This window comes from Macadamia integrifolia, chromosome 4 (assembly GCF_013358625.1).
Source record: "Macadamia integrifolia cultivar HAES 741 chromosome 4, SCU_Mint_v3, whole genome shotgun sequence".
Lineage (NCBI taxonomy): Eukaryota > Viridiplantae > Streptophyta > Magnoliopsida > Proteales > Proteaceae > Macadamia > Macadamia integrifolia.
The window spans coordinates 30,671,627-30,686,286 of NC_056560.1; the positions used below are offsets into that span (position 1 = coordinate 30,671,627).

A 14,660-nucleotide genomic window follows, 5' to 3' on the forward strand; every position below is an offset into this window, starting at 1 on the left:
GAAATCTCTTTTGGTTCAAAGGTCACATTCCCTATCATTGTTTCACCACCTGACGGGTCTTCTCCAACTGCCTTCCCACGCAGTCCTACCTCATTTACCGTCACATACAAATTCCCCTTGCCTATTGTCTGTGCTGGAATGGCAACAGAGATGTTAACCATTTGTTCTTTTCCTGTCCCTTCCCCTTTGCCATTTGGAAAAGGTTCTCAGGCATTGCTGGCCTACTAGTAGGAGACCCCTCTCTTTTTGTAGAGAATGGATTTGGGTTGACATGACATTTTAGGGCCCCACCATTTGTGACATTGCTGGGAAACTTGCGTTTTGTGCTACCATTAACCACCTCTAAATGGAGGCAAACCTGCGTAGATGGACTTCCAACTCCCACTCTTATGACATGATTTGGAAGACCATCTATTTTGACGTTGGCACCAAACTTGCTTACGTCCCCCACTACTCCATCAGAGATTCCCAAAGGAACAGGCTCATCACTGTCTCTTGGGGCCTCCCCATCTTGATCTTATCTACTGCTCCCCCCTGATGGATTGTATCCCCTTGTAGTGCTCAGCTCCCCCCTGATGGATCCCCTAATGGATTGTTCCCCCTTGTAATGCCCCCTATTTTGTTTGGGGTTTTGACCTTTTGTTCCCCCCTCTCTCCTGCCCCCTCCTTGTTGTATATTCTTCTTCTCCTTTAATACATTTATTCACCCAAAAAAAGAAATATATATTATATTTTAACTGCTTTGTCACCTTTCTTCCTTTCTATTGTGTTTTCCAAGACATTTAAACAAGGACGATGATTGGTGGTGGGCTTGAGCATGCTGGACTCGACTATTTGAATGGCACTGGTCCCTTTATTGCTATTGCTACTGCTACTACTACTGGTGTCCTTTCTCCTCTCCAATGGAATTTTTGATTGGGACATCTATCCCTATCTAAGCTTCAACATATTGTTCCCAGCTACAAATCTGTGTCTCACCATGAGTGTTAAGCTAGTGAACTCGGGAAGCATCGTCAATCATCCTTTTCTGCTCGTAGTTTTGTAGAAGCCAATCTTTATTATCCTTGGTTCATTCTAACATTTGGTGTCCTCGTCATGTAAAAAATAGGGTTTTCTTACTTTGTTACTTTTGTGAATGATAATTCCCAGTTAACTTGGGTGTCTTTGTTGAAAAATCATTCCAATTTTTGTCTATTTTTATTGCTTTTTAATGATTCTATTAGGGTATTTCGTTGAGTACACTCTACGTGAAATTTCAGCGTTTTGTTATGATCATGGTATGATCTACCAAATGAGTTGTTTATGTACTAAATAATAAAATGGGGTTGCTGAATGGAAATACAAACACTTATTGAAGATTGCTCAGTCTCTAATGATTCATATGAATGTTCCCAAACATTTTGTGTGAAGCTATTCTTATTGCATGTTTTTTTACCAAGCAGACGCTTTTTTTTTTAGATAACTATTCATCTTAATCTATTATGTTTCCCAAAACGCCTTTGTATTCTTTGCCGCCTCGGGTTTTAGGTTGTGTTTGCTTTGCTCATATTTTACAACCTCTAGTAGATAACTTGTCTCCCAAGGCCATCAAGGGTATTTTCCCATGTTATTCTAGAACCCAAAAAGGGTATAAATATTATGACCCAGTTACTCATCGGAAATTTCTCAACGTCAATGTTATGTTCTTTGAAACTTGAAAGTACTCCATATTATGTTCCCCCTATGTGTAGTTCTAATCTTGAGATTTATAGTAATTATGCGCCACTTAAGCAATCCCTGTGCCTATTGATGACATTCCAGTTGTATCCTCTCCTCCATCATTGTGTCAACGTCATAAGAAAACAGGGGTCCCCATCACAATATTTCCACCATATTACTAAATCTAATATTTCCTTTGTCGTTGGTGTTATTAGCCAATTTATGCAATCAAGCACAAGTTATTGCACATTTATTGGTGGAAATATTGTCACATGTAGAAGTAAGAAGCAAACAACATTGGTTAGATCTAGTGCTGAGGCTGAGTATAGAGCTATGACTCATACTACAACTAAGTTGATATGGTTGAAGTGTCTACTTTAAGAGTTGGGTTTTCCACTTACTCAACCTATGAAGATGTTTCGTGAAAATCAAGTTGTTATCTACATTGCCAGCAACTTGGTGTTCATGAGAGAACGAAACATATTGAAGTTGACTCTCACTTTGTGTGAAGTGCTATTATGAAGAAACTCATTGTTACTCCATTTGTCTCTTCTGTTGATCAAGTTGGTGACATGTTTACCAAGCCTTTATTTGGTCCTCATTTCAGTAAGGAATATTTTAAGCAGGGCATGGGTGATTCATATGCTCTAACTTAAGGGGAAGTGTTAACATATGTACCCTTAAGTGCAGTGGGGGTACACTTGGTCCAACGGTAAGGTACGAATGTTGCGACCTGGTGGTCAAGCAGTCAAAACAGTCTCTCGACATTCTCGGGTTAAGGCTGCATAGTTCTCATCCCCCCGGACCTCGCACATGCGAGAGCCTCGTGCACCGGGTACGCCCTTTCTAAGTGCAATGGGGGTACATATTACCTATGTGTACATATTACGATGGGGGAATGTCCCCATCATAATATGTCTTGGGCAGTAAGTTATTTCGAGTTAGTTAATTCCATTCTTACTTTTACTTTTGGTTTATTTGTTTCCTAGTTGAACTGTGGCTAGGACTTCTTTCCTTTTATGTAATTTGGTTCTATTTATATAATGTGATGGGGGGGGACTGCCTGGGTTTAACGATTACTCTTCTTCCTAGGCAGCCTGGCTCTCTTCTTCTTCTCTTTCTTTCTCATTGCTATTACTAGTTATTTAGGTTTTGGTATTATCACATAAATAAATATGTAAAGAGGGTTGGCCATGTCATCAATAGAGTAAAAAGAAGGGAAGAAAGCAGAGGTAAAAAAAGGATGATTTCTTTTACCATAGCTTCTACTAGAACTATTATATAAGAAGTTTCTGCAATCACTTTGAAAACCTGATGGGAAAGAAAAGCATTACTTATAATCTGGCAAAATAGTAAATCTAACAAGGACAGTGGACAAAGTCTACCAAAATCAAAGAAGAAAAATGTAGGCTTACTTGCAAAATGGCTGTGACAGTTTCTTAGATTAGATGCATGGACATCATATGATTTATTGGACAATCCTATCTAACACATATAAGATGCCCTCACAAAGATCTGATTAATTCTGGGGCATCTACTAAAAATCTGCCTCAGCGCCAGACAAACCACAAAAGCTAACATGCATTTGACAATGAATATTTTTCATTTCAAATAATCATCTTTTGGATGCTTGCAGAAATTAATAAAATGAAAAATTTTCCCCAAATCAAAACACGTGCAAACAAACACACAATTTCTATATCACATATGTTCATCACATGAATGAAGAATTTTTTGACATCTTAGAAAGAACAGAAACAGGCAGCTTCCCTTTTTGTCAGAGGCATCCCAATCCATTTCTACATAAAAGCTTTATCAAAGAAGAAGGGAATAACGTTTATGCACCTGGAACTTGTAAAGATAATTGAAATGCCTGTGATTTTCACAATACACGCATATACGGGTAAGAGCAGAAGCCGTGTACTGGTTCACTGCCACATCCTGTCCTACACTAGAGGACATTCTTGTTGCAATGACGTGTTCCAAAACAGGCATGGCATCATAACCAATGCACCAGTCACATAAATCATCAATTGTCCCGTAATCAGTAGCCAAAGGATCAGGTCTTTGAGGAGATGAAGACGGAGTAACAGCCACAAGTGATGAGGGTTGAGGAGGTGGAGGAACAGTATCCAGAGGAAAGAACAGCATGCAAGCATCATTGTAGTGGCCATGTCTGAACATAAAACCAAGCAGATGCTGACGTGCATGCTGCATAAAGTGAAAATATAAAGACATTAAAAAATATCTTCAGAAAGAAAATATTATAGACAATTTACCAACAAGGATAATATCCACAGAAATTCATTAACTATAGAAGGATGTAAACCATACTGGCTATACCCCAACTAACAAATTTCCGATTAAACAGGTAGTCCAATAAACCACTAAAAATGAAGAACTACTGAAGAAGGGGGTGTTTGAAAGCAATAATGACTTCAATAAATGCTTGTTATGCAGAAACAGTAATACAGTTGACTTTCCAATAAATGCTTGTTATGCGTTCAAATGCAGGAACTGGCTATGGAAAGTGCAAGTGTACAAATCAATCTGATTTTCTGACAGACATGATCAATATATTAGTGAAAAATATGCCCAGAATTTAAACCACAGCAAGATCATTCTAACTTACTTCTTGCAAGTAGTTAACACACTCGAGGTAACGAAGATTGTCCAGATTGCTGCGAGGGCCAGCTTCAAACTCTGAAGTAGATGACATGGACTGGCTATTTGAAGATTCTTGAGACCTTCTAGACCTCTCAGAACGTGGAAAAGTTGACGGCATATAAAGAACATTAAGGTATGAGTCAGCAGAAAGGGAGTCATCTAAGATTGTTGGTGCGCTTTTAGCCAAATGTTCATACCTGCAGTATCATTTTAAGTCGTCAAATTTCATGCAGCAAATGGAGGAGAAGCCTTTTAGTCCCCATTTACAAAAATAAAGGATATATACAAACTGCATAATTATAGAGGCATAAAAACTAATGAGTCATATGATAAAGCTTTGGGAGAAAGTTAATAAAATGCACTCGAGAAGAGAATCTGGAGTTTCGGCCAACCAATTTGGTTTTATGCTAGGGAGATCATCAATAGAAGCTATATATCTGCACAGAAGACTCCTGGAAACATATAGAGATGCTAAGAAGGATCTCAATTGGTTTCCATTGACTTGGGAAAAGGCCTACGACAGAGTACCTAGAGATTCAATATGGCATGTCCTAGATAAGAGAAAGGTGTCGAGTAAATATGTGGATATAATTCGAGATATGTATGCTGATGTGGTAACAAGTGTGAGAACTAAGGGCGATCAAGGTTGCGAGTTTCCTATTACTATTGGGCTACACCAAGGGTCAGCTTTAAGCCCCTATCTATTTGCGCTTGTTATGGATGAATTAACCAAAAACATTCAAGGTGAAGTTCCATAGTGTATGCTTTTTGCGGACGATATTGTTTTATTGGACAACACAAAATTAGGACTCAATACTAAACTAGAGTGATGGAGATCATCCTTGGTAAGTAGATCGAAGACGGAGTATGTGATGTGTAACTTTAGTCACTCTACGATGGATAATGACACGGTGGCTATTGAAGGAAGAGAGATAATGCAAAATGACTATTTTAAATATTTAGGATCTATCATTAATAAAGAAGGCTATATAGAGGATGTGTCATATAGTATTAAAGTGAGGTGGACGAATTGGAGGGGTGCATCTAGAGTTTCGTGCGACAGATGTGTCGCTGTAAAACTTAAAGGAAAATTTCTATCGGACAGTCGTGCGACCCGCTATGATGTACAGATCAGAATGTTGGGCTGTTAAGAAGCAATATAGTAGTGGAAATAAGAATGTTAAGATGGATGTGCGAGAAAACTAAAAGGGATAAGGTAAGGAACGAAAATATTAGAGCAAATCTGAGAGTTGTCACAATGCATGATAAGCTTCGAGAATGTCATTTGAGATGGTATGTCCATGTTCAACGGAGGCCATCAGATGCTCCAGTAAGGAGGAGTGACCTGATTCAGATAGAAGATCCAAAGACGTAGGCCAAAAATGACCATCGGAAAGGTAGTGACGAAAGACATGCACAGATTAGGCCTTGCCCCAAGTATGGTCTCGAATAGAGTAGATTGGAGGGCTAGGATCCTGGAAGCGGACCCCTATGGTTTTATTCTACTTCATTAATGTTTTTAGTAATCGGTTTCTTTCAACTCCTACTTTTCTTTTTCCTTGTCTTTGCTTGGATCCATGTAGCGACCTCATTAAGTTGGAATAAGGCTTTGTTGTTGTTGCTGTAATCAATTCTGGAATGTTCCACTCCATATTATAAATAAAGGAGCTTGTGCCCATCTGACACAAGTCATTATTCCATTCAACATAACTCACTCTCAAAGTTTCAAGACTCAAAGAGTTTGATACCACAATAGCAAGCCCAAGTTTCCAACCATAAATATCACCCTTTTTCTTGTCAACAAACACCAAAATGCTCCATTCTTCCAGAATTTTCTTCTTTATGATAATTTTGTCAGTAATTTGTTAAGATAATCTACCAACTCCTATTACCTTCTTACATGTTATTGGCAGCCAGAGCTCCTTAAGAAAGCCTTTACTTCTTATTATATCAAACTTTTAGTGACTTGTGTTTTTAACATAAAACGAAAATACTGTTTCTCTGTTTTAAGGAGTCTAGATCTTCCCTCCAGGACTCGGCTGAAAGCCTGAAACTAAGCTAGTAGTGGGTTTGGCCTGCGGCAAGCATGGTGTAATGACCTCATACCCTATCTGTAATAGGATTAGAGCTTCATCTTTCTCAAGAACCACATACATATCATGGGCACTGGGCAAAGGAGAGTTTGGTACCCAAAGTTTGGCCACAGGATAGGCCCACCCTAAGATTTTAGGAACAGGTCTACCATGGTCAGGTTTAGACAACTTCTGAGTCTGGATGACTCTTGAATCCACCTAGCCTGGTCCCATAGCAACCACAGCTAAGAAGTTCAATATCTATTCCGAGAACAAAGAACAAGGAAAACAGTGCGATATGATTAGTAAGCTGCTATCACTCTTACATTGAATGAACAGCTGAAACATCAACTGGTGGCCCTCCTTCTATTGTATTAACAATCTCCAGAATAACGAGTGTAGGATCACCCTTGTATAATTGAAGAGCTTGCCTGGACACCATGAAAACTCATTAGCTATGTGCCACAAGTATTTTAGTCTCTGCAATGAGTGTTTCAACTCACTTCGGCAAACCCATAACATCACCTCCCATATTAGACACATTAAATTTACAAAAGCACAACCAACATACTTAAATTTCACACGAGCTTGACCATAGTGTTCCATCCGTAGTAAAGCATGTCCCCATGCACTCCATACAGGAAAGGCATCAATCTGAAATCAAACAGTTTCACAAATAAATCAAATAGGATATAAACGAAAAGAAATATAGGAACTAAGAAAATAAAATGCGCTATTAAATTCCTCCAGATGATACCTTGCACTTTTTGGAAGTATAGACAGCCATGCTGTAGCGTTCATCTTCAATTAGCCTGTCACGAAGGCGTTCGGATGACTCTCTGTCCGCAATATCATCAAGAGAAGCAACAATTCCAGACCCCAGAAGGCTTTGAAGCAACTCGGCACGCCCAAGCCAGATTTCTGCTTGTGACAGAAGTTCAGACACTTCATCAGTTGTTTGACTACCAACACTAGAGCTGCCAGCATCTGAAGATGCATCATCAGCATCCCTACTTCTGTCCAAATTACTCAACAAGTCACTGCTCCCAACAAGTTTTCTCAGCAGGGATTTAGCATAAAGCAATGCCTGCAGATGCAAATGAAATTTTATATACAATCTCCAATAATAAAGTTTTATGGATAACAAAGCTATAGTTGAGGAAGATGCAGGTTCTATATGAACAGACTCAGCTCTCACCATGACTCACCACCCTAATTTTTCATCAAAGGGTTATTCACTTTTTATTATAACGTAATGCCCCAAGCAAGCAGCTTGGATTTCAACACATATATACTCCTGGATCATCTTAATCATTTGCTCAGGTGGTTACCTGTACAAAAGTTTCTGTTGCATGATATGCTCGGCCCAAAGTTTCCATAGGTGCATTCAAGGGCAACTGCTGAGAGCTCAACACATTCTTCATCTGACCAACGCACAAGTCCAGAGCACCTTTAGCAGATACTGAATCATCAAAGCATAAAGAAAGCAGAGCCTACAAATGAAAAAGAACCACAATTCAGCATATCAGGGAAGCACATTCTGAAGCAAATAATTACATGTATGCTAACTAACATTTTCCAGTATGCTCAGACTGCAAAGTGAAACAAAAAATTACTCTATGATTCATTTATTTGCATCTAGTTCAGTTTGAACACCTACGTTCAGGAATTTATTCAGACCTTTCAAAAACAAATTTCCAGGAACTCAAACTTTCTTATGGGTTTTAATTGAGTACTTAGCAAGCATATATAACAATGCTAAATAGGTGGCCCCAATGCACAAGGCTCCAACCACTGCTGGGTCTCGGAAGGGCCATATGTAACAATACTAAAGAAAGAAAAAAAGAAAAAAAATGCATTACAGAGAAAATATGTACACTGAAGACTAGGAAGTAGAAACCCTAATAATACTTGCTCAAAACATTGTCAAAACTTCAATATGTTTTGCGCAAGATTAGGTGCAGAATTCAAAAAAAAAAAAAAAAAAAAAATTTGCAAGATACTTTTCCCCAGAAATTTTATACATGCAACAAGAAGCTTAACTTGCTACTTTAAAAACTCAGAAACCATGGCAAATAATTTTCAGTAAGTATGAGACAACAGGAGCAGAGGACAATCTTTAAACATACACAAGTAAAATAAAAGTTATGTAGACATGTTTATATTGGTCATAGGAAATCATTTTCGTAATTAGTATATGCAAGATATTCAACATGCACATTGCATAGTAGCGACCTACGCTTACCAATGTCTATCTACATCCTATTCAAGTGCAGAGGTACTGCCACTGACTGTACACTTGTCACAAATACATCATCTCTCGGTCCAAAACCCGATTTCCCACCATACCTTAAAAAGTATTATATCCGGAGCACTTTCATATCGGTGAGACGAGCGAACTGAATAATCCTTGTTTGGATCACCCGTGAGCATCCATTCTTCTGCAATCGAAACAGATGGGAGCCGTTCTTGCCCATCCGCTGAGTATATTGACGAGCGATCTTCCTGAATACCAGCCATTGCCTCCCAAGCAACTCTTTCAGATGGTGTTAATCCCGAGCTTTTTCTCTTCTTGTAAACTTCTTTTGGAGCTGTCTTGTTTCCAGTATCACGTCCAGTCCAAGAAAAAGCTCTCCGAGCCTCTTTTTGCAAGTTACTGAGGCTGCTGCTAAAATTTGACCTAGATGGCATGCCTATTCTTGCTTTCTGCTTTGGTCTTGGACCTGATACAGGTATCCGTTGTTCCCTTGAAGAAGAGCTAGCACTGACAACAATAGCTTTGGCAGAATACGTAAGAATTAAGTTGTTGTCTCTCAGTGAAGGGAATTCTTTCAAGATCTGCCACCAGCCCAAAAAAATTATGCAAGAATAATTATGGATGTGGATAACAGCTAGAAGCAACAGTAATTATTCCTTAGTATACATAAAATAATTATTTTCATGTCTTTGTTGGTGAGGTCTCCCTAATCAACAGTGTAAGAAGATACAGACCAAGGTTTAAAGCATTGGTATCAGGTATCGTACTGAGAGCCACAAGCCACTGGTACCGATACAATATGGCAAGGATCGATACTTTAAACCTATCATATAGTAATCCTTTTAAAGATACAGATACAATACATGATACGATACATAATGATACACAGCAATACCGATACGATACGATATGGATAGATACTTTAAACCCTGTATTATTGAGCTTATTAAAGTCAATTCAAAAGAACAACAGCAAACATGGGAATAAGGGTCTGGAGAAGGCTCAAGTCAGTTAATGCATCTGCAAGGTCCTCAAAAATTAGTAGGAAAAGAATGGTACCAAAGATGCAGATTCCAGTTGTTTCCTCATAAGAAGAACTTCCAGAATCAGATGAGGATGTTCATGCAGAGAAGAACATCGTTGTTGCCATGGCAATGGCAAGGCTGCTAGAACACGGAGGCCCAAGGCCCAAGAATGAAGACGGGATAACTCAACATCAGACAGATTTCCACCCCACCGCTTCAAGAAAAAGTGAACCTTCATAAAACAAAAGAAACAAGTATTACAGATATAACATGATGTTTAAAAATCAACTCTTAACATTTAGGTAGAAAGAAATTGGGTACCAGAAGTTGCTTGGACCGCAGGTTTGGTAACAGCTGCATTGCACCCATTGCAACCGGTAAAGCATCATCAGGATCACGTAGTGAAGAAAGAAATCGTGAAGCTTCTGCTGGACCCCCACCACTAAGAGGGTCTGCAGTGAGAAGCTTCACAAGTTGTCTTCCTTGGAGTTCTCTTCGCAGATCTATAGATAAGTTTGCACTTTCAGCTACTTCTAAAGCAGCAGAAACAGCTCCTTTGCCAGCTAGCCTAAGTGCCAGACCTTCAGGATCTTCCTTACATTCAGCTTCTACCTGATAAATTTGTGCCCATTTTTTTTTTTTTTTTGGGGTGGGGTGTCGGGGTCGGGTGAGGTGAAGGGGGATAGAAATTAAGAAAACAATTTTTTTTTTTTTTTGGGTTCTAAAACATTGCATATAAAAGAAGAATGAAAACCTGAATTACATGTAAGCAGTATTCAAAGATATCAAGAAAAAACCAATATGATGTTCTTATTAGATTTAGGAGAAGGAAGGAAGAATAAGGACCTCTTGCCAGCTACTATAATGGTCATCTGCGGATAAAATGTGACTATACTTCTGCATAGCTTGTCTCTTTTGCATGACCTAATGATTACAATGAAAAATGTCACCATGGCAATACAAACTAACCCATCCAATAAAATATGACGACGAAAGAAGAAATTACAACCAATACTGCACAAGCATCACTTAATACCATCATGCTAACAAGTTACAAGCATTACAGTATGTAACTCTGTGAGACAATGATTATCTGTGATGCAGAGCTAAGGATGTACCAGTGTAGGAGAAAGAAACAGGTCCTAATAGAGGCCCAGTGGTTTAAGTTATAACTAGCACACTTAAGCCAACACTTAGGCGGCCCATATCCTGGTTATAACTTAAGCCCATCATAGGCCATTGCTTAAGCCCAATATAGGCCATCGGTTGCACTACTTTTGAGGTCCATATCCTGTCTCCTAATGGGCTATTGGTTGGTGTAGTTGCTGGACAACATATTTTGTGGTCCATGTTGGGAATATTTACTTTTAAGGTTTCTATTTTCAATGTTTCTTTTCTTCTTTGGGATTTTCCTTTTTCTTTTGGTGAATATTAAATGCATTAAAAGAATGGAAGGAAGAATATAGCCTCAAAGGGAAAATTACAAACCCAACAAGGGCAACAAAAGCCCATAAAGGACTACAACCAAGGTCCACATGGGCTCAAAGACTCAAAAACATGTCACTAACATGCCCATTACAATTGAAAGCCCACATGGGTTAAAGACAAAACAAGGAAGCCCATTACAAGCAAGGGCAACCAAGTAAAATCCAGTTAGGGTTCCACAAACCCTAACAAGCTATCTCATCTCTTCATCTTCTCAACCGCTAAGAGAGCACTGCTGTCAAGAGGGAAGCCATGGAGGTGGGGCGGTGGCATTGTGGAGGGCCACAACCAAGTGGGCAGCCGGCCTGGTGGAAGTGACAGCCACAATGGAGGGTGCGGGCCTTGCGGAGGGCCAAGGAAAAGCGGCTGCCGGCCGAGCATAGATAGCGGCCTGGCAGGCTGTTGGTCATGCAGTTGGCAGCAAATCGGCGTTAGCCTAGCGAGCCAGGCACTTCAGGTGGTGGCTGGCTAGCAACCAAGCGGCGGCAGTGCAAGACGGCGACTGGGAGGAGAGAAGGTGAATGGGACTGGAGGCATTGAGGCTGCTGGCTGAGTGGGAAACCAAACGAGCCTAGACAGGCCTAGCATGGATTTTGACCTACAAGCTGGCGGCCAAGTTGCAAGACTAAACGACGATGCTCCAACCAAAGATGAAGAAGCAAAGAAATGGAGGTGAGAAGGAAGAAGAGAAAGGGTGCGAGGGAGAGAAAGAAAGAGAAAGAAGGAAGGAGAGAGGCGGGCCAGGTTGCTCTAGAGTAGAAGCCGTTGGAGATCCTTCGCTTGATAAAACTTGTTTTCTTCTCGGGTGAAGGGTGTTGGTTAACCTAGTTTTACTTCTTTGGTTTTAGTCATTACAAGTTTCTATTTTTATGATAGGCTACCTGGTAGCCAAGATTTCTATTTTTGTAATTGCAACAATTCAAGTTAATAAATAGAATTGCGACTAATCCAGGGTTCCTCCTCCCCCCTATGTAAAGGTTGGGATTGTTTTGTTGTATATTCTCTTTCTCTTCTTCTTTGGTGATGAATTTATTACAACAACAACCATAACCTTATCCCAACTAAATGGGGTCAGCTACATGGATCCGATAGGGTCTAAAAAGTAATAGAAAGACACAATAAAAGAAGTAACAAGAGGGAGGTAGAACAAGGTAAAAGAAGATGTCAGAGCAATATATAAAGGTAGCATCATAAGAACACCCCCTACAAGCGATTGGCTATGCTGGTCCTTGTCCTCCATATAACTCTATCTGTGGTCATACTAGAAACAAGCCCCACCATTTGCATATCCTTCCTTAGCATCTCATCAATGGTCATTTTAGGTTTGCCCATACCTCTTCTAGGACCATCTATATGAACCTGGCCACTGTTCTTTACTGGGGCATCCACGGGTCTCCGTTGAGCATAACCATACGACCTCAACTGGCTCTCGCGAAGCTTGTCTTGAATCTGTGTAACCCCCACTTTGTTTCCGATATAATCATTCCTTACTCTATCTCTCCTGTACTTGCCGCACATCCCTCGTAACATCCTCATTTTTGCTACTCCCAGCTTATTCACATTACTTTTCTTGACTACCCAACACTCCATCCCATATGTCATAGTTGGCCGTATTACTGTCTTGTAGAATTTCCCTTTGAGTTTAATTGGCATACATTTGTCACATAATACTCCCGTCACACCTCTCCACTTCATCTAGTCCACTTTAATTCTGTGGGACACATCATCTTCTACATCCCCTTCTTTGCTAAAAATTGATCCCATGTATTTAAAATAGTCACTCTGTGGTAGCTCCCGCTCCACAAGTTTCACCACCTCATCACCTCTCCTAGTTTGACTGAAGAGACACATCTATACTTTGTCTTTGTTTTACTTATCATAGAACCACTTAATTCTAAGCTTGATCTCCATAGCTCCAATTTAGTATTAATCCCTTCCATTGTCTCATCTATTAGAACAATATCATCAGAGAATAACATACACCATGACACCTGCTCTTGGATGTGTTTGGTGATGAATTTATTATTCACCCAAAAAAAAGTCAATAAATAGAAGAAGGAAGATACCTCTTACAATTTTCAAAAACAAAGTGATCCTTCTTCAATGAAGTAACAGCTCCTATGGTGAAGTAGCAGCAACCAAGGTGGTGAATCCTTGGAATGGTGGGTGATGAAACCAGATCGACCATATCCCCCTCTTTCCCCTTCCTATTCTCTTTCTTTATTTTCTCATTCACTGTATAAGCCATACTACCATGGAAGGTCCATCACTGTTATAAGGATTGAGGATTGAAGTTCGAGGAGTTTTACATCTTGCAGCTCAGTCTACTTCAAGTTCTCACTTCTGTTTTGGGCTGCATTCCAACATCCATCGGTTCTTAAGTTAGTTTTCTTACTCTTTATCCCCCTCCATTCCCTTCTATGCTGCTATTCTACCATGTCTGCTGACTGTTCTGCAGGTTTTTCTCCCTACTTCTCAGTTTACTGTGCAGTACTAACCTATTAAGGTTGTAGGGTTTTGGTGTCTTTGTTCCAGCCAATCCAGCCATCAGATTGGCCTAATTTTTAATATTACCTACTTGTCTGTCCTCCCAACCTTCGGCTAGATTCTGAGGATCATATGAGCCACAGATTGGGAGATAGTTCTGATCTTAGAAGTTACTAAATACTGTTTCTTAGAGTTTCTATTTTCTGTCATACCGTATTCTAGCAGATCCAACCAGTGGATCAGCTTGAGGTTTAGAGGGATTGAACACTATATTGAGAGGTCTATTTGAATTTTATTTCAACCCCATCCGACCGTTGGATTCTGAGATTTCTGAACTTCCTATCTGCCCTTTTGTTTCTTAAGACTGAATTGCTGTGTTCCTGTCCTGTGGTTTTGTGTTCTCTTAATCTTGCTTTGCCGACCTTAGAACTCAATCAATCTGCCACGATCTAGAGTGTGGCAGACATATGGGGTGCACATGAGAAGAGAACTCTATACCCATCTCACTAGTCAAGTTACAGCCCCATGAGTAGGGGAATGGCCTAAAAAAAAAATTGTGTAAAATCCGACAATTACAAAAATTTGACTTTTTTTACAATTTTAAGGAATCTCACAATAACTTCTAGAGCACTCCATTAGCTTGTCTTAGGCTGAAATTTACCAGTAAGATGGGTATAGAGTCCTTTACCACATGGATCCACCCACATCCATCACCACAAACACACCCACACACACATTCTTACCTTTTGTGGCTATGAAGAAAATATAAACTAAAGTAGATACCTCATTCTTAATTGGATCACTTTCAGGCAAGTGACAACTGCACATCAATAGAACATCCATAGAAGCATCTAGTTCCCATCTGTGCAGATACCTGAAACAGAAATTTAGCCATTATGTGATAATGTTTTAGCAGTAAATAAAAGAGCACACACACAGCCAGGATTTTCCCATCTCAGCAAACACCAC

General features: G+C 39.7%; 1 protein-coding gene across 1 annotated transcript in view; it reads right to left on the minus strand.

Annotated features, from left to right (window-relative positions):
- LOC122077177 overlaps positions 1-14,660 on the minus strand; it is a 126,502-nt gene that overhangs the window by 22,888 nt on the left and 88,954 nt on the right. The window contains exons 17-27 of the mRNA XM_042643026.1: positions 14,475-14,565; positions 10,566-10,643; positions 10,041-10,331; positions 9,754-9,951; positions 8,787-9,275; positions 7,769-7,930; positions 7,195-7,524; positions 7,009-7,091; positions 6,764-6,868; positions 4,331-4,562; positions 3,544-3,909 (exon numbers count right to left, since the gene is read on the minus strand). Coding sequence (XP_042498960.1) covers positions 3,544-3,909; positions 4,331-4,562; positions 6,764-6,868; positions 7,009-7,091; positions 7,195-7,524; positions 7,769-7,930; positions 8,787-9,275; positions 9,754-9,951; positions 10,041-10,331; positions 10,566-10,643; positions 14,475-14,565 — 2,425 coding nt within the window. The remainder of the gene's footprint in view (positions 1-3,543; positions 3,910-4,330; positions 4,563-6,763; positions 6,869-7,008; positions 7,092-7,194; positions 7,525-7,768; positions 7,931-8,786; positions 9,276-9,753; positions 9,952-10,040; positions 10,332-10,565; positions 10,644-14,474; positions 14,566-14,660) is intronic.